The 26615-nt window shown below is 38.8% G+C and overlaps 1 protein-coding gene across 3 annotated transcripts in view; it reads right to left on the bottom strand.

Moving 5' to 3' along the window:
- The window catches only part of Col12a1 (collagen type XII alpha 1 chain), a 129804-nt gene that overhangs the window by 12230 nt on the left and 90959 nt on the right, over positions 1-26615 (bottom strand). For all 3 annotated transcript variants that reach the window (XM_031345995.1, XM_031345996.1, XM_031345997.1), the window contains 14 exons: positions 26115-26238; positions 25829-25972; positions 23962-24126; positions 23188-23226; positions 22947-23085; positions 20855-20997; positions 19512-19621; positions 12385-12534; positions 10586-10663; positions 8913-8999; positions 7234-7287; positions 6483-6578; positions 5633-5686; positions 2988-3041 (listed from right to left, as the gene is read on the bottom strand). In XM_031345995.1, the coding sequence (XP_031201855.1) occupies positions 2988-3041; positions 5633-5686; positions 6483-6578; positions 7234-7287; positions 8913-8999; positions 10586-10663; positions 12385-12534; positions 19512-19621; positions 20855-20997; positions 22947-23085; positions 23188-23226; positions 23962-24126; positions 25829-25972; positions 26115-26238 (1437 nt within the window). The remainder of the gene's footprint in view (positions 1-2987; positions 3042-5632; positions 5687-6482; positions 6579-7233; positions 7288-8912; positions 9000-10585; positions 10664-12384; positions 12535-19511; positions 19622-20854; positions 20998-22946; positions 23086-23187; positions 23227-23961; positions 24127-25828; positions 25973-26114; positions 26239-26615) is intronic.

Consider the following 26615-nt stretch of genomic DNA (forward strand, 5'->3'; position numbering starts at 1 on the left):
GAGTGATTAGTTCCTATGCTCATTCATGTGTATGGCTACGAGCAAAACTAGTTTAAATGTGAAAGCAATATTTTTCAAAGAAGGCAGATTCTGGCTTTTACTTCTTCAAAAGTACAGAGAGAGGTGAAGGGAGACTGCCTCTGCTGACTAAAGCCAACCGCTGAAAGGGGCCAGACTGAGAGGAAAGTAAGTCTTCCATTCTCTCAGTCAGCATTCAGCATTCTCCCGTCATCACAGGGCTGAGCTAGGTCAGCGGGAACAGCAAGGAAAGGGCAGGGTGCATCTCCCTGAAGGGCTGCCCTTTGGCTCCTGTGTCCACACTGCAGTGCTCTCTCCCTCTGTGTGGTGCCAAATGACCTCTGCCTGGAGTGAGTCACCCTGCTACCTAGCTAGCGTTCATTCGCAACAACAGATCTCTGAAACCCAGCCGAGGACTTCTGAGTCAGTTTGCTGTTTATGCTTGCTGCATTCCTCTGTCAGAAATTATTTTTGTCCCATTTTCCACAGAGAATAAGAATGATCGGTACTGGGCGATGGTGGCTCCATGCCTGTAATTCTAGCATTTGGGAGGCTGAGACAGGAGGACTGCTGTGAGTTCTGGGTCAGCTTGGTTTTGAAAAATCAAACCATGAAAGAATTATTGTTTTGTCCACCCATTTACTCAGCCTCTGTATTTCTTAGTCTGCTGGCTTGACAAGAGCAGAAACTTAGAAGGTTTCTTTTAAGGGAGTTTTAGAGATATGCCCATATCCCCCAAAACAAATCTTTTTAGAAACTTAAAGGGATAAACTTTCAGTTTGCTTTCTGAAGGAGTTATGCCCGTTTAACAAAAACCAGACTCGGAGTCCATCTGATACAAAACTAACATTACTTCTGAGAGCCACTTAAGAAAGAAAACTGTTCCAGTAGGCTCTGCTGGGCCAGGTGGAGTGGCATGTCTTCCATCCACACGGATCCAAGTGCTGCCACTACTCACTCTCTTGGCCCGTGGGGAGTATCAGATTTTTAATAATCTAGTCATGCTTGGAACTTCCTGGCCACCTGTTTCTTTGAAGGAACATACCTGAATTGGAATGAGGGGATTTAATCTGATGTCCTTAAAAGGGCTATCTCGAGCCATGTAGGCCCCATGCAGCACCAAGCTTTACTCTCAGCTTCACTTCTGACTGTAAACCTGCAACTGTTGTCACTGTATCCACCTGGGCGCATCAGTGTCAGAAGCAAGTGCTTTGTATAAATATGCCTATTAGATGTATGCACATGGGGTTCTTCTGTGGTACCTCATTTCATAATCATCCACCACAGTCCTAGTCCCCACTATACCTGCAGAATTCTGCCTCACCACAGTCCTTTGACTCACTTTCCTCCTCCTTATTTATTATTTACTTATTATGTTTGTTAGCCAAGATCCCCAAACCTACAGCCTCTCTCACTGTGTAAAATAGTGTATGTCCTCCTCCTTCAGTGCACCACCTTTTATCTTCAGTGGCAGTTTACTAAGCCATAGGTAGATGAGTAGAGATGTAGAAGAAGCATAGAAGTGAGTTCTTAAATTGTTTCCTCATTTTTATCTCAGGAGACCAGAGTGGTCTGTCCGCAACGTTGGACATGGGTTAGAGTTTCAGAGAGGAAATGTACAGGTCTTCCCAACTCCTCGCCCTTCCCGGTTCAATGGTGACAGTATTGGCTTCCTGATTGCCTGTTGCTAGGGGCCAACCTCAGGATCCCACCATCTCGATCTGAAGCACATGCTGGGATGGGTTGTGATGTGCATAGCAAGCCCTCAACAGCGAGTCAACCCACTGACACTTTCTCAATGACCTTATTCAGTTTCATTTTCTTACTGGAAAGGCTGGTGTGCATTTGTATTCTTACTGTTGTTCTTCATTATAAATTAAAAATTGAACAACACTGCCCAAAGTCAGCATCCTCAGAGGATGCTGAACTGCAAATACATCACTTGAGTCTCCAAACTCCTCACTGGAGTCTATGGCTTGCTCTTTGACATGTGTGTTTATCCCAAATGTCAGAAGAAGCACAGAAACAACCCTCGGGAGCATGTCACAGGCTATTCTGAGTTACCTTTGTGAACCATTGCTCCCACTGAGTGACACTTCCTTGCCAATGATTACAGATATTAAGTTTAACAGGTCACATGTTTCCTGACAGCAGGTACAGTGCTAGCCCTATTGGAGAAGGTTGCTAGTCACAGTTTAAGTCCAGGTGACAGAGTGCAGACAACCCTCGTCTTAATTAAACTATAAAGTGCTGAAAAGCTTTAAGATCCATGGACTTTGAACAATTCTAACATCTCTAAATTCTTCTTATTAAGCATCATGGTCTCTTATTGAAACAAATATTTCCACAGTATTGGTGAACAAAGCATAAGTTCCATCCATGTTCACTAGGCTACCCATTAACCTGTCCCAGAAAAGAGTGGCCTTCCTACCTTGTTGTCACCCTGAGTCAAAGGCAAATGCAGATGCTGCCACAAATACAGGAAGTCCCTACTAAGTACAAGCCCCTCACACCAGCATCAGCCTCAGAAGTGGGTGGCCCTTACTTTCTTAAGATGTAGAGTCCTCCAGAACTTCAAAGAAAATGCTATGAAAGTTAAGGCTACTTACTCTTCAAGCTATTTAAAATCTGTCTCATGATAAAGAGCTCAATTTTAGGATTGAAAACAATTGCCTACATCTCTTGAATGCCTTTCTGATCAGTTAAAAGCTATTTACTAGGCTTTTCAAAATATAACTTTAAAATTCTCAAAATTAAAATTTCAAGCACTTCCTCCAAAGTCCAATTTCTTTAAGGAAACTCAAGATGGATGATGCTGGGTGGCTCACCTATACCAGCTTTGATGGATCTGATGCTGGGTGATCCACTGATACCAGCTTTGAAGATATGTGAGCTCCACATCTCCAACCATGCAAATGGGATTGTGGAGGAATTCTGTAATTAAAACATATTCATGGTCCAAAACTTACTCTGTCTCCTGGTGGTCCCATTGGTCCTGGTGGGCCAGGTAATCCTGGGGTTCCCTACATAGAAAGGAGCAAACAATTAGTGTGTGGTAATATACTATGTAAAAAATAATGGTTCTTAGTAGTCTTCAAAATGTATTCAAACAAAGTTTGAGGACTCTAAAAAGAAACAGAAGAGTCGCTCTCTGCTTCGCCTGTTTGCCTTGTGAGACTGAGCAACTACTAGATCCTTGGACTTCAATTCACAGCTGCTGATGACCATTGTTGGGAGTTGGACTACAGACTAAATAAAAGTATCATTCAGCTATATTAAGAACCTACTCTACAAGTGGTAGGGCAGCTGGGACAGGATTCGCTCAACCTCTATATACACCTAGGGGTGATGTGGATCCGCAGCCCTCTCTGCTCATTCCCTGCAATCCGAGAGCCTGCCTTCAGGGAGTGCTTTAAACCAGACTCAGGTTAGATCCAGCCATTCTCTCTCCAGTGACTTTCTAAGGCAGGACCAGCCTGGAGGCACAGGCCTCACAAGTGACAGAGCAGCTGGGACAGGATCCTCTAAAACTCCATCCACACCTAGGAGGGACAACAGATCCACAGCCCTCTCTGCACCTTTCCACAAGTGGAGATCCTGTCTACAAGGTGTGCCCTGATCCCAGGACTCAGAACAGACAACTGATCCACAGCCATCTGTGTCCAGGTTTTACCAGAGGAGAGCTGATCTCCCAGAAGTGCTGACACAGGCTTACAGACCTACAGGAAGAACAAGCTCTAGTCAGAGACAGCAAGAACATCTAACACCAGAGATCAACAGATGGCGAACGGCAAACGCAAGAATCTTACCAACAGAAACCAAGACTACTTGGCTTCATCAGAACCTAGTACTCCCACCACAGCAAGTCCTGGATATCCCAAAACACCAGAAAAGCAAGATTTAGATCTAAAATCACATCTCATGATAGTGATAGAGGAATTTAAGAAGAGCATAAATAACTCCCTTAAAGAAATACAGGAGAACACAGGTAAACAGGTTCAAGCCCTTAAAGAGGAAACAAAAATCCCTTAAAGAATTACAGGAAATCACAAGTAAACAAGTAGAAGCACTTAAAGAGCAAATTCAAAAAAATATCAACTTTCACCCTAAAGTGATCAAAAAAGATAAGGAGGGACACTTCATATTCATCAAAGCTATGATCTACCAAGATGAACTCTCAATTCTGACCCTCTATGCTCCAATTCAAAGCATCTACATAAAAGAAACTTTCATAAAAGAAACTTTACTAAAGCTCAAAGCACATATTACACCGCACACAATAATAGTGGGAGATTTCAATACCCCACTCTCTGCAATGGACAGATCATGGAGACAGAAACTAAACAAAGACACAGTGAGACTAACAGAAGTTATGAAACAGATGGATTTAACAGATATCTATAGAACTTTTTATCCTAAAACAAAAGGATATACCTTCTTCTCAGCACCTCATGGTACCTTCTCCAAAATTGAAGGTATAATTGGTCACAGATCAAGCCTCAACAGATACAAGAAGATTGAAATAATACCTTGTATCCTATCAGATCACCATGGACTAAAGCTGCTCCTCAATAACAACATAAACAATAGAATACCCACATACACGTGGAAGCTTAACAACACTCTACTCAGTGATAACTTGGTCAAGGAAGAAATAAAGAAAGAAATTAAAGACTTTCTAGAGTTTAATGAAAATAAAGCCACAACATACCCAAACTTATGGGACAAAATGAAAGCAGTCCTAAGAGGAAAACTAATAGCTTTAGGTGCCCCCAAAAGAAACTGGAGAGAGCATACACCAGCAATTTGACAGCACATCTGAAAGCTCTAGAACAAAAAGAAGCAAATTCACCCAAGAGGAGTCGAAGGCAGGAAATAATTAAACTCAGGGCTGAAATCAACCAAATAGAAACAAAAAGAACTATACAAAGAATCAACCAAACCAGGAGCTGGTTCTTTGAGAAAATCAACAAAATAGATAAACCCTTAGCCAGACTAACTAGAGGGCACACAGACAGTATCCTAATTACCAAGATTAGAAATGAAAAGAGCAACATAACAACAGGCACTGAGAAAATCCAAAAAAATCATGTGATCCTACTACAAAAGCCTATACTCAACAAAACTAGAAAACCTGGATGGAAAGGACAATTTTCTAGACAGATACCAGATACCAAAGTTAAATCAAGACCAGATCAATGATCTAAACAGTCCCATATCTGTTAATGAAATAGAAACAGTCATTGATAATCTCCCAACCAAAAAAAGCCCAGGACAAGATGGGTTTAGTGCAGAGTTTTATCAAACTTTCAAAGAAGACCTAATACCAATACTCCTCAAACTATTCCACAAAATTGAAGCAGAAGGTATTCTACCCTATTCGTTCTATGAAGCCACAATTACTCTGATACCTAAAGCACACAAAGACCTAACAAAGAAGGAAAACTTCAGACCAATTTCCCTTATGAATATTTGCCCTCCATCCAGCTAGCTCCTCCCTGCTCCTCCCCACCCACCAAACTCCACCTCCCCTCTCAAACAAATTTGCAACACTCAAAAGACAACTTTTTAAACAGAGCATTACAGATAAGAAAGGGTAATTTTGAGAACTCACTGTCCGGCCCGGAAGCCCTGGCTCTCCTGCGTCACCTTTCATTCCTTGGCGACCCTAGAGTGGGCAGTGAGAAGAAAGTTCTCAGATATTACAGAAGTTAAATTTAAAATAAGGAAATGAGTCACTTATGCATTTTTATCATTTTATAGGTGTAGTATAGGAATTCAGAGAGAAGCACATAGATCTATTTTAAAGGAAGATGAATAACCCTCCTTTTTTTTTTAACACTCACTTTCTAACCAGCAAACACTATTCTATAGTTTCTACTTAATGTCATGATACTGTTAAATAATTATTGGACAGTATATCATCTTTGAAAGAATATAGATTAACAAAAGTGATATGTTCATCACTTTCAGGAAGTTTCTGAGAGATCAAAAGTAGGACAGTTTTTCATAGTTACTTACTGTATGTCCCATTTACACATCTAAAATAATATTCTTCAGATGACACCAGCTGAGTAACTAGCCTTGCATTCTTCTAAAAAATATTTGTACTTAGAACAACATAGAAAATACTGCACATAAACCAGTCCAAGTGGTTCAGGCCTGTCATCGCAGCTACTCAAGAGACTGAGGCAGGAGAATCACAAGTTCAAGTCCTGCATTGACCACAGAGTGAGCTCAAAACCCTATCTCAAAATAAGAAGCTTATAAAGGCCTGGGGGTATGGTTCAATGGTAGAGAGCCTGCATAGCATCTATGAGGCTCTAGGTTCAAACCCTGATACCAAAAAAATTGCTGAGAGGAGACATGACAAAACAAGGAAAGAAAAAAAAAAAAAGAAGGTTCCATTTAAACACATTGTTAACCCAACATTTTCGTTTACTATAGAAAGCTTTTAGGTTTACCTGTTCTCCTGGAATGGAGAGTCCATTGGGTCCTTGGGGGCCTGGAGGACCCTGGGGGCCTGGGGGGCCAGTATCTCCACGGGGACCTGGGGGGCCCTAAAATATATGAGGAAAAGAGAGAGGGGAAGAGGATGAGGTAACACCTTCCAATAAGAACATTCAGAAGCCAGGCAGTGGTGGTACACGCCCTTAAGCCTAGCACCTGGGAGGCAGAGACAGGTGGATTTCTGAGTTCAAGGCCAGCCTGGTCTGCAGAGTGAGTTCCAGGATAGCCAGGGCTACATAGAGAAACCCTGTCTTGAAAAACAAAACAAGAACAAGAACATTCAGAAGCTTTTCATCATAGCCTGAAGGCAAGATTACTTAGTCTTCATAAACATTTTGAAATATGTATGTGTATAAAACTCTGTTGATGTCACACCCTCTCATTCCCTTTACTACACTTTCAAAAAGTGGGATGTGCCATGAATTCACAACAAAACTTATATTTCAATAAATGTCCTGTTAAAGGCAGCCTTTTTAAAGTTAAAAATATTATATAATGTGACACATCTGTATTCACAGATTACTATGAGTTCGAATTTTACTCTATTAAATCTACACTACTTGTTCATTATGTCTGAAACCAAGAATAGTGATGTAATATGATGTATACTAAACCAGAAGTAAGTGGCCCAAGGTCAAATACCACCTTCAGGGAATTTAAACAACTAGGTAGCCATGAATACTTGGAGCATTAAAATGTACTTACAACTGCCCCATTGATGCCTCTTTCACCTCTGGGACCTTTTGCACCAGGTCCTCCCTAAAACACATAAAAAGAACACATTTTGGTGTGAGCATAAGGATTTCAGAAATTGATACATAATTTGGCATTTCAAGAATGAATGTGCCCCCTAAAAGGTCAATACTTATACACATATTTGCAAAATATAAAAGTAAAACTATCATGTCATGGCTGGGATGCGACTCTATGGCAAACACTTGCCTAGCATGGACAAAGCCCAGGGTTGAGCCCCAGCATGGCTAAGAAATAAATTTGTATCATATAAACACACAGAAAAAAAAGAATTTGAAAACTGCACGCCCTGTGTTTCTTCTTGTTATACCTACAGCACTTGAATAAAAAGAAAAGTACATTTGAGAATTATATGAATTATATTCTTCAAGGAAAACGCCAAATGTCTCAGGACCTCAGCACATGCACTTACAAAACAAGAATTCAAGGACCAACAGAAAGAGACAAGAAAATAGAATAGTAACATCAGAGAATGGTACCTCAAAACTAGAGAAAAAAATCAGAGACATATCCATCTGATCCGAGACATACTCCAGGTGAGTCTCAGATTTATGATACTAATTCCAGGAACATTTTTAATCCATATATAAAAAGTGCTTTATAATTAGCCTGAAATCAAGTTATTTCTATAAGCCCGGTGTCACAAACAATGGTGTTCTCAGTATCTTTGAGTTGCTCCTATATTGCAAGAATCTATTTTCTTAAAAAGCCAATGAGGCTAGAGCAATCACTTGTATTCCACAGTAGGGCTCAGGTCAGGTATCACAAAGCAACCCTAATCCAAAGAGTTACACACTGACAGACCAGTGTACTCTAGCATTAACCGCAGTCTTCACGGTTTCACTTTGCATTTTCTTAGTCTCTCATCCCCATCACGTACTACTTAGTCATACTCTCAGCATTCAAGTTATTCCACACTCTGTTACATTTGAGTCCTCATCTTCACGTGTTATGTTCATGGTGTGCCTACTTTGACAGGTGCCTATGTTCTAAGTTCTGAGTAAGCTGTTCTGGGCCAGCCTCCCAAACTGTGGCTATATCCCATTCATACAAGAAACTTTAAGGAAATATAGTATACTTCCAAGTGCTTATATTTACAGATGGAACCCCAAACTTGTGTTTTTAAGAGAAAAAGTCTTGAAGAGAGCCAATGACATTATACCTGAGTGCCTAGAGAAATGGTCCAAGCACTAGAATAAAACCATCTTTTTTTTAAAAAAAAAAAAAAAAAAAGAAAATTGTTATTGCATATGTGGATTTGTTGGGGAACACATGCGTGCATAGCACACGTCTGAAATCCAGAGGACACCTTGCAAAAGTTAACTGTCTCATTCTACCTTCTGGGTAATTATGGATAAGACACAGGTCATTCAGTTTGGCGGTAAATACCTTTACCTACTGACTCATCTTGCCAACTCCCTAATTTTCTTCCTGATTCACTTCATTTGAGATCTCGAAATCTATTACGGAGATGGCTGGAAGTTTAGCATACTCTAGCATCAAAACCACAAACGGGTAAAAAGCAATTTTATGGCCTCCATACTGACAAACGTGTGATCACACCGAAGATTCCCCCTCCAAAAACAACTCTCAAAACAAAACAGTAACAGGTAACTTAGTCTGTTCCTTACGGCAGGGCCTGGAGGGCCTGGAGGGCCAACACTGTCCTGTGTACACGTGCAGGCGTTCGGAAGAGCAGGGCATTTAGCTTCATCTCTCTGAAAATTTGAAAAGAGTATTTGTACATAAACTCAGGGAGACACGGAGGGTGACATCTCATCCAGTAGCCCGTTTTACACACATGAGAAACTGTTGCCCAACTGGAACAAGTAACTGCTAGCTAATCACAGCTAATAAATGGCCTAAGGTTAGAATTTGCTCAGCTCCTTTGTGCTATACTTGAGCAAACCACACATAACAAAGTAGTGTTAATAAGATTAACAGGAGCCCTGGTAATTTAGCCCAGTTTTCTTTATTCCCTGTTATAGAAAATGCTGTGTATCTTTAAAAAAAAATCAACTCCTATTTTGTTCAGTAAAAAAAATGCAAAACCCTTTCCAAGGTCTCCACAACTCTCCCTGTTCTGTACACCAGTGTATGTGTCTCATTGTAGGCCTTGTTCCTACTTTACTTTCATGTGTCTCAGATAAGTAGAGCACGCTGTGGGTGGTACAGCTGGAGTGTCTCCCTCTACCATCCACATAGCTTACTCCCTCCATTCACTAGGTCCTCTGCCTAACTCTCTTATCACTGGAAGTTGATGGCACCTACCTCGCATCACTCCCCATGCCTTTACCTGTACTGTTTTCATCCCAGGGCCCCTGTTCTGCAACATAACCCAGATCATACTTAGGTTATCTAAGGAGTATTTGTTCCAGGACCTCCAGAAAACACCAAAACCTGAGGACACTTAAGTCACTCAGATAAAATACTGTAGTTTTTGCATGTAGCCTAAGTCTATCCTCCTTCATGTTTCAGATCATGTCTAATTAGTATAATGTAAGCGCTAGGAATAACTGTTACATTATGCTATTTAGGAAGTAATAGCAATAAAAATGTCTATGTGAGGTTGACCAATATCGAAGGTAGGAAAACGTGAGAGTAAAAAGTATGCTTATAGGTTCAATAGATTCAGTCTTTTTAATAGTCCCAGTCTGTATTTGGTTAAGCCCACACAGGAGAAGCCCAAACTCACTGAAAGCCAATGCATCTAATTTTTAACTTCTCTCACTGGCTGTCAGAGATACTCACTTTTTACTGCTATAGCCCTGTCATATTGAAGAGTTGATGGTTTATAATAAATGTTAACTAAATATTTAATAGTATACATTTATCTGGCAGATGTGTGCATCTGTGCTTGCCAAAAGCTTCATATCACCAACACTGAACTTTAGAATTATTACCTACACACCACATGTATGTACACATGTATGTATGTATGTATGTATGTATGTATTCCTTCTATCAAAACAGCCTTAGTAACCCAGAAAAGTGATTGCTTATTTAGTAAAAGGCTATTAAGCAGTGGGAGGTCTGCAGTAAGTAGGTTTATCAGACACATTGACTCAGCATGACTTTCCTGGCTGTTGTTGAGAGAATTTCCAGATATGGTCTCCTACATTCCTATCCTTCCAGCAAAGGGTCACGTGAGCCCAGGCATGAGCCGTGGTAACTGAAGAGCACACACACATTGCACGTCCCAGGGCTCCAATCTCCAGCTGTTGAGTGCTATTTCCTCTCCCATGCCATTTGCATGAGAAGAGATCCGTCTTGGGGATTTAAAGCCTGGGCAGGGCTTACTCACCCTAGAGGGAATATCACAGCATCTGTCTCTGCTGGTCCACACTGGGCTGCAGACAATGTCAAAGCTCTGGATTTGGAACTGCAAATGACCAACCATAACATCAGCTAAGCATGCAGGAAGATGGTTTAAACATTTTTTTATTTATTAATCATTTTACCTGTTTACATTTCAAATGTTATCCCCCTTCCTGGTCTCCCTTCAACAAAGCCCCTACCCCCTACCCCTCCCTTCTGCATGTAAAATGGTTTAAACATTTTAATCTCGCCAATTTCAGGCAGATTCTCTCAAGAGCTTTCACTTTTGAGAGCACTGAGATGCTTCCGTGGTGAGGAAAATCATTAAAACTGTATGTCTAAAAGAGACAGTAATGGGAACTGCACCAACCAGCTCCTATTCCTGATTCACTAGCTGAAAAGAAATGTTTGATTGAGGTATTGAAGAACATTCATTTCTGTCTTTAGATTAATTTGAATACTACCCACATTTAAATCAATCTTTTAAAGTGTGTCTTTGTAGAAACTGTCACCTTATTCTATGATTGATGATATTTGCTTTAGAAATTATTATCTCGGAATTGACTAATAATTTTTAAGGCCTTCGATGAGCTATTTCAGTGAAGCATATTCCTCTGTCTTTTTAGAATTCATGATGGAACTGTTTTAACAAAAGGAAATATGCTGTCTTGACGTAGCCATTCTTTGAAAGATCTGATGGTCTCTTCCTTCCTGAAGCCAAAAGATAACATACAGGCTATTGGGGGAGAAAGACATTGACATCTTAACTCTGCCATCAGCTCTACAAACTTCAATAATCTGCTTCAGTAGAGGGAATTCAAACTGTAAACCCAGTCAAAAACCCATGACTAAGGAGGTCTTAGGCCCTAGGAGTGAGCTTAATAGAGTTCTTAAGTTGTCATGGTATTAATCTGCCTTCTAAATATTTGTAGACACAGACTATACCCAGCCTTAATCAGAGAAGTTTCTCTTTGCAACGAATGGCAGGAAATGCAGAGATATATGGCTGCTAAAGGCGCTGAGAATACATGATAGAGTGTTCTCAGTCCTGAGTGGAACATTTAGGCCACACACCCCAGGGCCTCCTTCTATGGCCTTCTCCATGGCCCAGGAAAAATTGCAGAAGAGAAGGTGGAAAGACAGGGAGGAGAGCTAGAAAACGTCTTCTGAGTATTACACAGCCAGCGTGGTCATTTCACCATGACTATGGTTGTTTGCAACTGGCCTGTACATCAGTCAGGGATTAGCAAGAGATCCATGAGGCCCTGCCTCCCCCTGTGGAGCTACTTGCTAGTGATAAATTTTGGGAGAAGGGAAGACATCTTCTCCAGTTATGTAGCCACTGATGAGTCCACCAGACACCAGTTCCAAACCATGGTCACATAGCCAATCCTGATTAAACTCAGTGTCCCCCCCTCCCATTCCCCAAAAAAGGGCATGCGCAAATCCAGGCTAACAATTATTTGGGGGAAAAAATCATGATCTTGCTGGGTTATAAGCAGTTATTTTTCTTGTTTCTTTCCAACATGACCTTGTTCTAAAAGATTACATGGTGTTTCTTGGTGTCTAAGTGTCTTATTATGACTGCAGTAGTAAAAAAGTGTATTATCATGTTCTCTCAGTAGCAAGTCTTCTGAATGAAACTTTCCATACCTTCAAACTGACTAACAAATTAAAACTCACTGAGGAAAAAAAAAAGCAAATAAAATTCACTGATTTAGAAAGCACCATGTCAATCTTACCATAAGGCACTAAACATCAAAAACATCACAATGCATTACTTACTGTAGCTGATTTTCTCTCTCCTTTAAGAAGTTTTCCAAGAATTTCATAGCCATCAGTTGTTATATTTCCAGCTTCTTTGATGTCTTTTTCTATAATTTCATAGCAGTCAATATAAATCTTAACACTCTTTGATGTTACTACAATATGGACCTAAAATGATAATTAATTTTCATTATAAAATTTCTCTCAAAAATAAGCTGACTTCTGCATTACTTTATACCAATTCTTTATAAATTGTTTCTTTTTTAGTTAATCTTCTCTCATACAATACATCAAGACTGCAGTTTACCCTCCCTCTACTTCTCCCAGTTTCTCACCTAACCTCCCCTCCTCACCCCCCAGATCCATTCCTATAAATTGTTTCTTAAACCATTTTATCCCAAGCCAAGAATCTTAGATTAAAAAATCCAAGAACCGCTAGGCAGTGGTGGTGCATGCCTTTAATCCCAGCACTTGGGAGGCAGAGGCAATCAGATTTCTGAGTTTGAGGCCAGCCTGGTCTACAGAGTAAGTTCACAGTAAGTACAGCCAGGGCTATACAGAGAAACCCTGTCTCAAAAAAACCAAGAAAAGAAAATCCAAGAACCTATGTTTCAAAATTGATGATGCCATATGAAACTTTACTAGGCACTAACTGCATTTCAGAGTCTGTCCCCCATGTACATGGGTATAATTTCATATTTTTCTACTGTGTACTCTCACTGAGACAAACAGAGGGGATGCAGTGCATGAAAGAATTTTGTAAACTGTAAAACGTGGATCTAAATAGATAATAGTAGACCACTATTATATTTTATCCAATACAAAGGAGCTGTAGATATCTTCCATAAAGGTCAATTCTGATTCATTCACCACCATCTCTTCGCTGTGTATCTTACAGCTCTCTTACACAGTAAGAGCTAGCACATCATCTATAGTCAAATCTGGAAATCAACACAACTCAAGATTCATTTAAGGAAAGGAGTGCTGTTGATTGTGCTGTATCTGCTATTGAAGACTAGGGACATCAAGAAATCTATTGGTACAGAAAATGAGCAAAGTGCTTGTACTGAAGCAAGGAAGAAAACGATTGGGGAAAAGTGTTGGCTTCACACTTAGACTCACGGATCCCACTATCGCAGCACAAATACTTAAACAAGAACTTGATGATTACTGTGAAAAGTTTGACAGACAGATAAAAGAGCGGAAATACTGCTCTGAAGCAGGTAGAATGGGAAGAATTTCCAAAGGTTTATTTTAAAGCTAAATATTTTTCGTACAGGGAGTCATCACCAAAGAACTGGCTCATAACATCTGTGATAAATAGGAATTTCATGTTTTCATATACAAGTGATTCATAGCTTACTAAAAATAAAGTCTAAACATCCGTGAGATAATCAACTAACACTGATGTCAAGAACATAGCATGAGCATTTCCAGGATATTTAGTATCTAATAAATGATTTAGAAAATTATTGATTCTTATGAACACAAACAAATGTTCACAAGGGTTATTTCAAAATCCAGAGGATTTTCATTTTATCATTCGAAATATACTTGTATTTCACTGTGAACCATAAACCAGCACATCCTAAGAATACATTTCACTCTAACTTCTTCACTTTTCTTACTGCATTTTAAACGTATACAAGTTACATTTCAGAATGAATTCTTGATCTGTAGATCACTGGACAAAGAATTCAAGATTATGGTTGCCTGCATTGGGCCTGAAGAAGATTGGCCTGTCATCAGTCAAACATGGATGGGGAGAACTCACAGGACCAGAGCCTACCTTGCCAAAAAGCTACTGCCTACTAGTAGATTTGGGGGTAGGGCAGGGATTGTCTTCAATATATACTACACATGAGTACTCTGGGCCACAGTGGATACTTTGAAACTTCATGGTCACACAAACAGCTCTGGTTTAACTCAACTGGCCTCAAGATAAAACACAAAGACATGAGTGTGAGAAGGGGTCATATGAAGAGGAGCTGGACTGATGGGAGTGGGAGGGACAAAAAGAGGGTGAAAGGTGAGAGTAAGCCAAATGCATTATGTACATATATGAAATTGTCAAGGAAGAAAACTCATAAAAGTTATATATGTCAGTCAGCCACATGTCCTTATGGATAAAGTTATATAATTGGTTGGGGAGGGTTACTGGAGAGATAGCTCAATTGTTAAGAATACTTGCTGCTTTTCTAAAGGACCTGATTTCCATTCCTGGCACACAAATGATATCTAACAACCACCTGTAATTTTAGTTCAATAGGATCCAACACCCTTTTCTGGCCTCTTTGGGTACCTTCCATGCATGCAGTACTCATACATGCAAGTAAATACTCATATGCATAAAATAAAATAAAATAAAATAGTAAAATATGTTGAGTAGGAAAAAGAAAGGAAATGAAAACAGTAGAGTACAAAGAAAATAAAGTTCTATATGGTCTGGTGCAGCCTACCACAGACAACGGCTACCCTCCGACTTAATCAAAAAAGTTTCTCTTTCAAGTGAATGAAGGTGAATGAAGAGACCTATGACTGCATAAGATGCTGAGAACAAAGGATGGTTGAGAGTTCAGTCCTAACTAAGACATTTACACCACTCCCCTAAGGCTCAGAGAGCCCCATGGAAGAAGAGGCAGAAAGAATGTAAGACCCAGGAGGTAAAGAGCAGAGCTACAAAACTAAACAGGGCATGGTCATGGCAATCCTACACTCACAACAGCTGTGTCCACCAACACTGCGCCCAAAGATGTAAGCCCTCCTAAACATCACCTACAAGTAAGGAACAAGATCACAGCACCTAGCACTTACTGTTGATCTAATGGCAACCTCCAGTCTGATGGTTAGTTCCAAACTTAGGGTCATACAAATAGCCCAAATTAAACTCTGATGAGCACTAAACTAATCAAAAGTTAGTAAAAATGGGAAAGAAACTGAGAAAGCAGGGAATACATATATACTTATATATACTTTCATATGTATATTAAATTTCATATGATATATACATAATATATATGTGTGTATATGTACATATCATATGCATATATCATATGAAATTTAATCTATATGAAGTTGTCAAACAAGAAATTATTAATAAAAAAGAAGACAAAAATAGGTGAACACAGAGAAATTGGGAAAAGAGACAGCCAATGAGAAGAAAGAAATATGAAAAATATGAACACTTCTCTTGGAAAATGAACAGTACAAGGAAGATAATGCCAAGGAAAATTTAGCTTTATTTGTAATAATTAATTACTATCAGTAAAGATCTCTCAAAGTACTACTCTTTTGGCTTAAATAAAATGGAGGGTTCCATGAAAGTTGGGGATTTTAAAATAGCTACAAAATGTTTACAAGTTGTTCAGGAGATTAGATTCTTAGCATCTCCAGTGACTGTGAAAGAAAAATGAATTCATCCTTCTCAGATTGCTATTCAGTTGTAATTTTAATAGCTTTATCAATGAGCCAAGGTTGTTCCTAAGAACATTGCCAGAATCAACATCTCCTACTGGATAAGGATGAGTCAAGCCTAATCATGTCTCCAAACTCGAATTTGCTTTCCCAAGGAGGAACTCATCTACAGCATTGCACCAAAATCTGCAAATTTCTAAGCAAGATATACTATACTACAGCACTTGGAAATTTTTTGTTTTCTTTATGGTTGTATTGTTACTGTTGTCATTGACAACACTGTTGGCTTTCATAGCCACAAGAAAATCTCTTGTCTCTTTAAGCTAGATTAGGAAAGACCTTTTCCATCCTTATCAAGAATCTATAACTACCTATTCTATTGTGGATGGATAGGAGAGGGCTGGATGGGAGGATTAGACAGAAGGGAAGAAAGGGATGAGGAAGGGAATATGGGGAGAGACAGCTTAAACAAAGGGACATTTGAGGGCTCATACAGAAACATAATACAATAGAAGCCTCCTATAATATATACATATGTGAAGTCTAGCAAAATGGCACATCAAATATCAGAGGAAATGTCTCTTATCAGCAAATAAAGCTTCCAGTACTGGGAATGGGTTTTATCTAATCAAATTGTTGGCCAAAGGTGTCCCATGGGAACCCCAAACAACTCAGGCTATTGTCAAGAATATTGGTGATTCTCCACAACTGACAACAAGGTCTTATTGCTAAAGACAACTCCTAACTAACTGATGGAACATGAATCAAGCTGGTACCTGCCTGTTGCCTTCACCTCTACAGAAAATATTTCATGGTACTAGAAGGTACTCTGCACAGTACCCAAGAAGAAAAGTAAAAAACAACCCAACTTCAACTCCTTCTATCTATAATTATGATCTGGCTGCAAGATGGACTGGTGTAATAGTGGCACAATGTTTTCTGGATTAACCAATCAACATCTGATTTGAGGTAAGGCCACTCCATGAGATGGAACACATACCAAACACTGCTTAGGTGACTGAGAACCTAAGGTCAGATAATCTAAAGGAAAACAAAATACTACTGTTCTGCTAAAGTAATGCAGCAATAAAATGACTCCTAATGACATTCTGCTATACTCATAGGCCTGTGCCTTCCTCATCAGAGCAAGGTTCCTCTAACAGCAGATGAGAACAGATAGAGACCCACAGTCAGACATTATGAGTAGAGTAAGAGACCTTATAACACTCAAATTTCTCTATCAAATCTCTCCCCTCAAGGCTAAATGAACTCTGTGGAAGAGGAGGCAGAAAGAGTTATAGCCAGAGGGAATGGAGGACATCAAAGAATCAAAGGCTCCTAGACACAGTAGGGCTGGTACACATAAGAACTCACAAACACTGCTTCAGCACGTACACAGCTTATATGGTTGTGCACTAGATGGGGTCCTAGATTGAAAGAAAAAGTGAACGCATACAACCATTACTACCTGAGAAGCCATCTCCAATTGATAGTCACATGAAAAGAAACTCAGTTGAATCCAAGAGTCTTTCTAAGGAAACAAATCAGTCTTAAGGATAACCCCCAAGCTCAGCAACAGAAAATGAACTCAATGGCATCTTTGAAGGTTCTTTGTCCCTTAATGTTAAGTAAGAGGTTTGGGGGGTTTGTTTTGTTGGTTTGGTTTGGTTTGGTTTGGTTTGGTTTGGTTTAGTTTGGTTTGGTTTTTTTTCTACCTTACAGACCCTTTGTGTGTATATTATAGCTTCCAGTTTGGGGTTTTTATGAGATCTCTGGTTATGTGAATGTGTGTGTGTGTGCATCTATATGCATTTCTTGTGCTTTTTCTTTGACTCTTTTGATTTGATTTGCTGTTTTGTCATATTCCAATCTGTTTGCTTTTGATCTAATTTTTCTTATTATCTTTAGATGCTTAATTGTTTTCTATCAACAACAAAAAAAAAAATAGAAAGGGTATAAATCCAGATGGGAGGGGAGGTGGTGAGGTGTTGGGAGGAATAGAGGGACAGGAAACTGTAATCAGAATAATGTGTATAAGAAAGGTCTATTTTCAGTAAAAGAAAAGAGAAATTCTCAAAGAACTATTAATTTTTACATACTGAGGAGAAAGGGGAATCTAATTCATGAACTGGAAAATGTATGAAAAGAAATTAAGCATACCCAAGAGCATTAAACAGGAAGAGGCTGCACTGACCTAATGCAAGCAAGACAGAGACTCTTCAGTTTCATTTGGGGGTCAGATTGAACTAGAAAGGTGGATTTTTGTGTGTGTGGTTTGTCTTTTACCATGCCATACATAGGAAAATTATACATGATCAATTTAAAAATTTGTATTCGTGTTAGCACAATCTAACATGTGAAAAACGGCATTAAAAATGTATCCCTAAACTAGATTGTTCTTTTTGTTTCTGATATATCCTGTCTCATTACTGTCCTTTGTCAACTGACTGTCCCTTAGAAACCTGAAAGTTTCAATAATCCTCTGGACACTGACAAAAATTCAAGATCTTCAAGAATGAGAAACCATCTTAAATATATCCTAGAGATCTAATGTGGTTATTTAGAAAACCCTATATTAAAAGAGTATTGTTTTTAGACTTTGTGCTCATGTAATAATCTATTACACATTTACCTTAATTATTCCATCAGTTATTGTTAATTTTTTAGACTTAAAAATACTTATTCTCCCCTCAGAGCTCCCAGGGTCTCAACCACCAACCAAGGACCGCACATGGAGGGGTCTGATTGTTCTGGCAGCATGTGTATAGTAGAGGATTGCAATTTGATCATCAATAGGAGGAGAGGAGCTTGGCCCTGTGAAAATTCTGTGCCCCAGTGTAGGGGAATGCCAGGGCCAATAAGTGGGAGAGGGTGGGGTGGCAGGCATGGGGAGGGGGGAGGCAAAAGGGGTTTGTTTTTGTTGTTTTTGTTTGTTTCTTTGTTTTTTGGAGGGGAAACTGGGAATGGAGAAATATACATGTAAATAAAGAAAATATCTAATAAAAAAAAATACTTATTCTCCAGTTTGCTTGCATGCTTGTAACTTTTTAATAGGCAAGCACATAAAATAAAATGTTTGTTCTCTATAAAATGATAATATGACCAATTAAAATACAATCCATTAAATTATTAAGTTCATTAAAATAAATCACAGAAATGTTTACAATAAAGTGGCAAATAGAGTGGCTAGAGAGGTGGTTCAAAGGTTAACAACACTTGCTGTTCTTCCAGGAGACTTGAGTTTAGCCAGCTGCCAAGTCAAGTGGCATAAAACTGCCTATAAAACCTGCTCCAGAGGGATCTAACACCCTCTTCAGGGCTGCAAACACAGCCTCACATATACAGCATAAATTTACACAGACAAACACACATACATATAAATATCACTATATCTAAAATTGGAAAAAAATGGTAAGCAGATAGGCAAGTTTTATTATATATATGTAATATATATATAATAAATTATATATGTATATATATATATACATATATATATAACTGTTGATTCAAACTTGGAAAGGTATAGTGAAATATATCAAAATGCTAATAGAATTTACTGTTTTGTTCAAATTTTATCTTGTGAATTAATCAAATTATTAAAAATAAAAGTTTATCTGTAAAAGGCATAACTAGAATTCTAAGTTACCCTAAACACAATAAAATAGTTAAGTTTTGGTTTCAATTCACATTCTTTTTCTAAAAATAAGACTCAGATAATCTTATATTTTTACCTTATGAAAGCTTCCATAAAATAATGTCTTCACTTCATCCGTGTCAAATGTAACAGTTTGTACTTCGCCTCTTATATCCTTATTAAAGAAAGATAGTGTCTTGCTAGAAGCTGCAATCAAAATAAGATCATTATTAAATTTCTATATGCATAGTATGCTTTTTATGCAAAGTATACAAATAGATTTTGTTGGAGAAATTGAACAAAAAAAAAGTTCAATATCTTCCAGGGAAGATGTGCTCACTGGTACAGCAGTGGTGCAACTATGACAAAGTAGCCAATGACTTTCTGGGTGAAGCCAACGCCCACTGCAGGGAAAGGATTTCAGACCTGGAACTGTATACCTGGTAAGGATTCCCAGAGCTGAGGATGCCGTAGGCCAGAGTCAGAGGAGGGTCTACTTCTATTCTCTTATAAATGAGCATGCTATCCGACTACCTTCTACTAACCATATTTGGCGCTCCTTTCAGTCTGTCAGAGGAGCTTCTTATTGCTGCAGGCAGAGGTTAACACTGAAACTCATAACTAGCTAAAGTACCAAGAATAAGTGATGTGGGAGTGTTCAGCCCTAACCAAAACATCTACATCACTGTTTCCAAGACTCAGTAAACAATGAAGAAGCAGGGCAAAAACAATGTAAGAACAAAGGTATAGATAGCTATGCTACAAAAACAAATGTCTTCTACATATGGCATGGCGGCTGCACTCTTGAGCTCACTGTGATCATGATTGCATGCACAATGCCTGCACAAGATTGGGATCATGAGTCCATTATAGTTTAACATGGATAGAGGAGGACTCATGAGGCCAACCGTTGCCACCAATTAATGGTTGGCTATGGAGGAAGGCGTCATTTTCTTCAGTGGCGCAACCACTAAAATGTTGCCCAGAGTCCAGTGAATAATTTTCCACTTGTTCTCATGTATGCAACCCCAGTTAAACTCAGTGCTTTGCTAAAAAAAAAAAAAAAAAAGACAAACGAATAAGGGGCCTTAGTGGGGAGAAGAGGGGTCTCAGCAGAGAAGAAAAGGGAGATGAGAGGGCATGATGAAAGTGATCAGAACTAAGATTCAATACATACAATTGTCAAAGAATGAATAAGTTAATTTTGAAAACTAAATAAATGAGGAAAAAGCAATAGAATTGCTTCAATTGTAATAAGATACAATATGAATGTTTGTTGACATGCTATTTTAATAAGCTTCAACTTAAAACATGTATCAAATAAATAAATGTATACATATACATATGCATATACATATATATTCAGAAGATTTCTAAAGATATAAGGAAAAACATGATGAAAACTATATGTATGCCTTAAAATAAAATAAAGTCCCTTACGATCTGCAATCACTCCAACTTGTGGTCTGTAGTCTCTGTCTGTAATTTGCCAAATAGCAAAGGGATCACTAGGTGTTTCTGGGAGAAGTCTAAACAATAATATAATCGTGTATGAAGGGGGCAGTCCATTCGGATGGAGTTCTCTGTTGGATAAGACAAAATAAACAATCAATGGGATTATTCTATTTTCAACTTTGACACAAGAATATCATTATAGGAAGTGTTAGAAGCTAATTATAGTCCTCAAGCCTCATAGCAGAAGGAGAAATCTTAAGAAACACATCAAAGAAACAAACACAAATTGATTACTTATGATTTGATCGAGTTACAAGTCTGGAAAACTTTCAAATAGTCTTTCCCTTCATATCTATAACTATTTTTTCTAGACACATGGGAAGCACTAATTTTAAAGTACGAAACACTATAACTACATAATATAAAGAGATGGTGGTCTTAGAAAAATATACTTAATTTTCCATGGCTAGGATATGATAATGTAGATAAAATGGCTTACAGTTTTCATTTCTCTCTTGGTCTCACAGGAATTCCTATACCTCTAAATTCCTCCCTTGAAATCAAGAAAAGTACCTAATAAACTTAAATATTCCCCAAAAGAGGATCAATTGTAAATGTTTAGGCCATGTACATATGCAAACAATTAGAAATGAAACAGAGATGTGATTCAACTAGAGGAAAATGAGTTTTGGCTCTAACAACATGAGACAAATATTTCCATCTCTTGTGTCCTTCTAGCACTGTGTGAAGTGCTGTTCTGGGAGAATGTCTGAAGGAGAATTCATGTGTTCCTGTATAACACTGCATGACGCTTTCTCCCTGGAGGTAGGGCAAAGGCCTGGAGGGAACTCCTGGGAAAAATGAGGATACAGGATGTTTCTGGAGGCTCCATGTTCTGATGCCATATCACTAACATGTTTGGTGTGATGCATTCTTACTCCCCAGGGCATAAGCTCTGAGAAAGCTAACATTATGCCTTTTATGTGGTTAAGAGCTATCTTTTAATGCTCCAATTTTAAACACACTGATTTTTTCCCTATACCATCCTCATCTCTCTCATTTAGCCTATTTTTCTCCTCCCTTAGTAAAACAACAAAGATCTAATTACATTTATTCTTCCTTCCTTCTAGTCAAAACTTGTGACTTCGGCAGAGACAAGAGTCCGCTGTCATTTAAAATCATATCTTGAGGTGACTGGAAAAATTAAATATTGAGTAATGCTGTTCACTAGGAAACCTAGCATACTGAACTATTATAACTAAGTATAAAAGGCATAGGAATTTATAATGGGTCAAACCATGCTATGGATTCCTCCTTACAACAAATTAGCTTTGGTTTTAGAATTAGCTTTCCATTGGCTTTCTCTGAGCATTTCAAATTTCAGACATTATTTTCTGACCCTCTCCTAACTTTCTGGACTGTTTCTTCTTGTCCTTTCTTTTCTGGAGTTGCCAAACACATATTTTTCAACATAAAAAGCTTTTCATTTTAATGAATAAGAAACATTAATTTTTGTTATCATAACCAGGTGCAAACTTTCATGAAATAAAATACATCTAGTGCTAACCAACAGACTGCTAAAGTATCTGCCAATATAAACTACCATCAGCCTGTCTGATCATGGGCAACTCTGCAGCCCTTCCTTTTCTGAGGTCTGAAACACGAGATAGAACGTCCGTTCTCATCTCTCTCATACTCCACCCAGCTCTTCTACATCACAGGGGTGAAATGTGCAAAATAATAAACTGCCTTCCTGTTTTAACAGCCTCCCTTAGAAGAAGAGAGTAAACTAAAACCCTTGCCTACAGCTCAATAGGCTATCCTATTATCCACTGTGCCATTACCAGATTGAGAGGCTTGGATCTAAGAATAACAAGCCATGTGTGCCAGTGCTCTATGTACATGCTGTTACATAACCCTAGGAAGATAATTAAGCTGTGTTTAGGAAAGCAAACTAGGTTATCCATAAGGAATCTTCTGTGGACTCTTAAGTTCCAAGATTCTAGGAAATCATCAGCAAGTCTAAGAGCCTCTTGTCTACTCTAAGAAAAGGGGAGCCCCTTATTTCCACACTTACGTAGTGGGCTGATTGATAAAGGCATTCTTCTGAAGCCTGTAGGCTGAATAGCTGGGGAAAGACCCTGATTCCAAAGAGACTCCTTGGACAGAAGCAAAATTCTTTTCTGTCAGGTTGTAAGCTTCAAGCATCTTAAAGCCTTGACATCAAAGAAGAAAATATTACATGAGTTATTACATTGCAGTTATAGTGTTGTGAATATCTTGAAATAAATTAGCCAAGGGCTACACAAATGTCTTACCTGGTGATGTGTAGCCATCCAGATAAATGAGAGGACAACCTGGAACATGCAATGTTCTTTAAGTATGGGTCACCAACACAGCTTACATAGATGCACAGCAAATAGCAATGCATGTGTACAAAGTAGAGTTTTTAATATAGTTTTTAATTGCAGGAAATAATACACATATAGTGTCTCCATTATCTAAACCACAAGAACTGTTGCTCATGGTTGAGGGGGAAGACATTAATTTGATCTAGGTTTAGCATCTGTAGTTCAAAGCTGAATTTGAAATCTTAACATTAAAAACAAAAATCCTAAGCCTAGACTAAGGGCACAGGTCAGCAGTAGAGAACCAACCTAGTGTATGCCAAGTCCTAGGTTTAACATCTAGCACTATAGAAAAAAGAAAAGCAAATAAATAAAAGTGAAAGGCCAGTCTTCTCATTGTTCTCATGGGGTACAAGCCAACAAGAAACCAGTTGGCTATAAATAGGAAACCACCTCACTGAAGTTCTCCCAAATATACAATTCAAATGCTATAGACATTGGGCTGGTAAGAAAGGAGAGATTAAAATGATTTTCCCATATGGAGTTTATTACATCTTTAAAGCTAAAAATGGACCTCTGGCAAGAACCCATTTAGACCGATCTCAAAAGAGCAATGATTCATCAGTTTCAAGAGATTTCCCAGAATCTACTTATGCCCTGGGCGTGATCCCACACAGTATGGATAACTGCCTATAAGCAGTCATTTCTCAATGAGGTCGTGGCTCTGTGCTAAGCATGACTTACTTGAAGTGGCAGTTTCACAAACAAATGTGATAAGATTGTCCTCGATCTTCTCAAAAGATTCAAAATCATCCACGATGAATACATGCCTCTCACTGGGCTTGCTGGCAATGTTGGCAAGCTCGTTGTAGTCCACATCAGCCACGCCCACAACAAATACACTGAACCCTGCCAAGTGCATTGACAAGGGAATCACATAGCCTCTTTCCATCATTTGTTATTTATGAAATCCAAAATGAGAGCATCATAAACCAGGAAATACATCATAAATCATGATATATTTCCTCAGCATGGACAGCAAGTCCTTTTATTTGACACAAACTCCTCTAAGAGAAGAATGTGTACTCTATAATGAGTATAAGCCTCTTCACTGTCATCCTATTTTCTGGCTTGTAAAATTCAATTCACTGGGTCTTTTCAAATGACACCCCAACAATTAAAACACAAAGCTTTTAACAGTAGAAGGACTGTTTAGTATACACTGTCTTCCACGGGTCCACAATTCAAACACAAAAGTTCAACAGTTCTATTGATTCCACTAACAACTTAAACCTGTTTTTTTTTTTTAAGTTTTAAATTTTAATTCTTAAAATTGATTTTTTTTAATCATCAAACTTGGGCTCACTTTGGCCACTTTTAAAATAGAAACCACAGCTCTTGCTGAGAACAAACATTCTACTCTTTAAGAAAATGTGAGTAGTTTTATTCTAAATGCTCTATTTGACATCGTAACAAACAGGCTATTTAAGGACATTTATAGATGTAAGCACTTGCATGTGCATCTCATTTTTATCATCAGTTCACCTGTTTCATTAAGTAAAACCAAGGCTCAGAATGAGAAGTGCTACATGGTCTCTCAGTGTGTATACATGCATATACATGTGGCCTGAGTGTCAATAGAGGCCAATAACTAGAAAAGAACCCATTAGAAGAGAAAAATAAGCTGTAAGGGAAGGCAAGGAGAGAGCAACAGAACACATGTGATATGAAAGTAGATTGAGGAATACCAGACATGGAAGGGAACAAACAGGAATGGTGTGTGAAGGGAAGGCAGAGAGGAGCAAGGTGGAGAGTGGCAATCAAAACTAACTGTGTATGAGAATTTCATAAGGAAAACCATTATTTTACATGATGATTTGAAATTAAAGATAAAAGAAAATGAAATGATGTCACATTCAGCACAACTTACAATTACAACCACATAGCTACACATGAGCTGATGCTCCAGTTAACAAACTCATCTACTGTGGAGTACAGCAGATCACACATAGCATTAGAATACTTTCTAAAGTATGCCCACCTGAGGCCCTGCTTGAGCCAAAGGCAGGAGAGATGATGTTAATACAAGTCCTAGAAAAGACTGCTTTCATCTCTAATAAGTCTGAACAATACGTCAACAGAGCCGCATTATCAAGGGGCTCCTACAATGCCTGGTTGGCAAAAGTCACCCCCAGCACCATCTCCCAGAGGCTCGCATACTTCATATTTGCAGACTTCCTCCTAACAGTCTTCACGCAGTCTGCATCTGCAAAGATGAGCTATGGCAGAAGGAATCCTATGACGTTCTGTGCACAGGAACTAGAATCAAAACTCATCTGTGCTACAGCAAGAAGCCCCACAGAGGGCTAGTCCATTATCATAGCTTTCTATACTCTTCCATCCTGTGTTGGGAGAATCAGTTGACAGCTCTGATTCACATCTCATGCAAAGAGGGTGTGCCATTTTTAAGCAGTTAGCAATCTATTCCATCATTAAATGGAAATTATAGTTATAAAGTATATGGTGGAACAGAATTTGGCTCTTTTATCATCATCCTTGCATACTTAAAACTTGAAGTCTTATACACCATGAAGTGCATGCTTGTGCTTACCTGACTGCTGGATGACAAAGGCTGCCTTCTTCACCTCATCCTGTGACCGGCCATCTGTGACCACAACCAGCACCTTTGGAACATTCTTCCTCATGCCGCTTTCCCAGGTCAAGACTTTCTCCTTGATAAACGTGAGGGCCTTGCCTGTACAGTGTGGTATGAGCACTTTAGTGTCACTTCAGTGAGAACTATCCACTGACTATGCCCAGGTGATGGAGGTGTGACTATTAGACCACCCTGCCTACTCCAGAAAGAGGAAACCCACACCAGTGCTGCCACAGGGTACCTGTTCTTGTGTTTCCTCCTCTGTAGCGAATGTTCTGGAGGGCTCCAAGGGCTAGAGCCTTATCATTGTATGTGTTCAGCTTGAATTCAGACTTGACCTCATCACTGTACTGCACAAAAGAAACCTGAAAGAAAATAAGTTTAGAGGCAAGTGTCAGACATCCAGGTGGATATCAGCTTTCCAGTGGTTCCTCTGACGGCAAAGCGGGATCTTGGGTGTAACAAGATATTTTAAACTCTTAATGCCTAATAATGTAACTGTAACTGCTATAATCTCATTACATTTTCTAATTTCTAATCTCCAGTGAAACTGACATCATTTAAATTAATGCCAAAAATATTTATATGTGCTTTTCTCCAAAATGTAAAATAAGATGTGTCAACCAGCATAATGGTGAGATGCCAGTATCAGAAACAAAAGTAAAGCCATCCTGATTCATGGGTAGTGGGTTCTCAGCCACCTTCTCCTTTTCATGGATGGAATTCATTTTTCAGAGTAGAT

This window comes from Mastomys coucha, unplaced genomic scaffold, assembly GCF_008632895.1.
Source record: "Mastomys coucha isolate ucsf_1 unplaced genomic scaffold, UCSF_Mcou_1 pScaffold23, whole genome shotgun sequence".
NCBI classification, from domain to species: domain Eukaryota; kingdom Metazoa; phylum Chordata; class Mammalia; order Rodentia; family Muridae; genus Mastomys; species Mastomys coucha.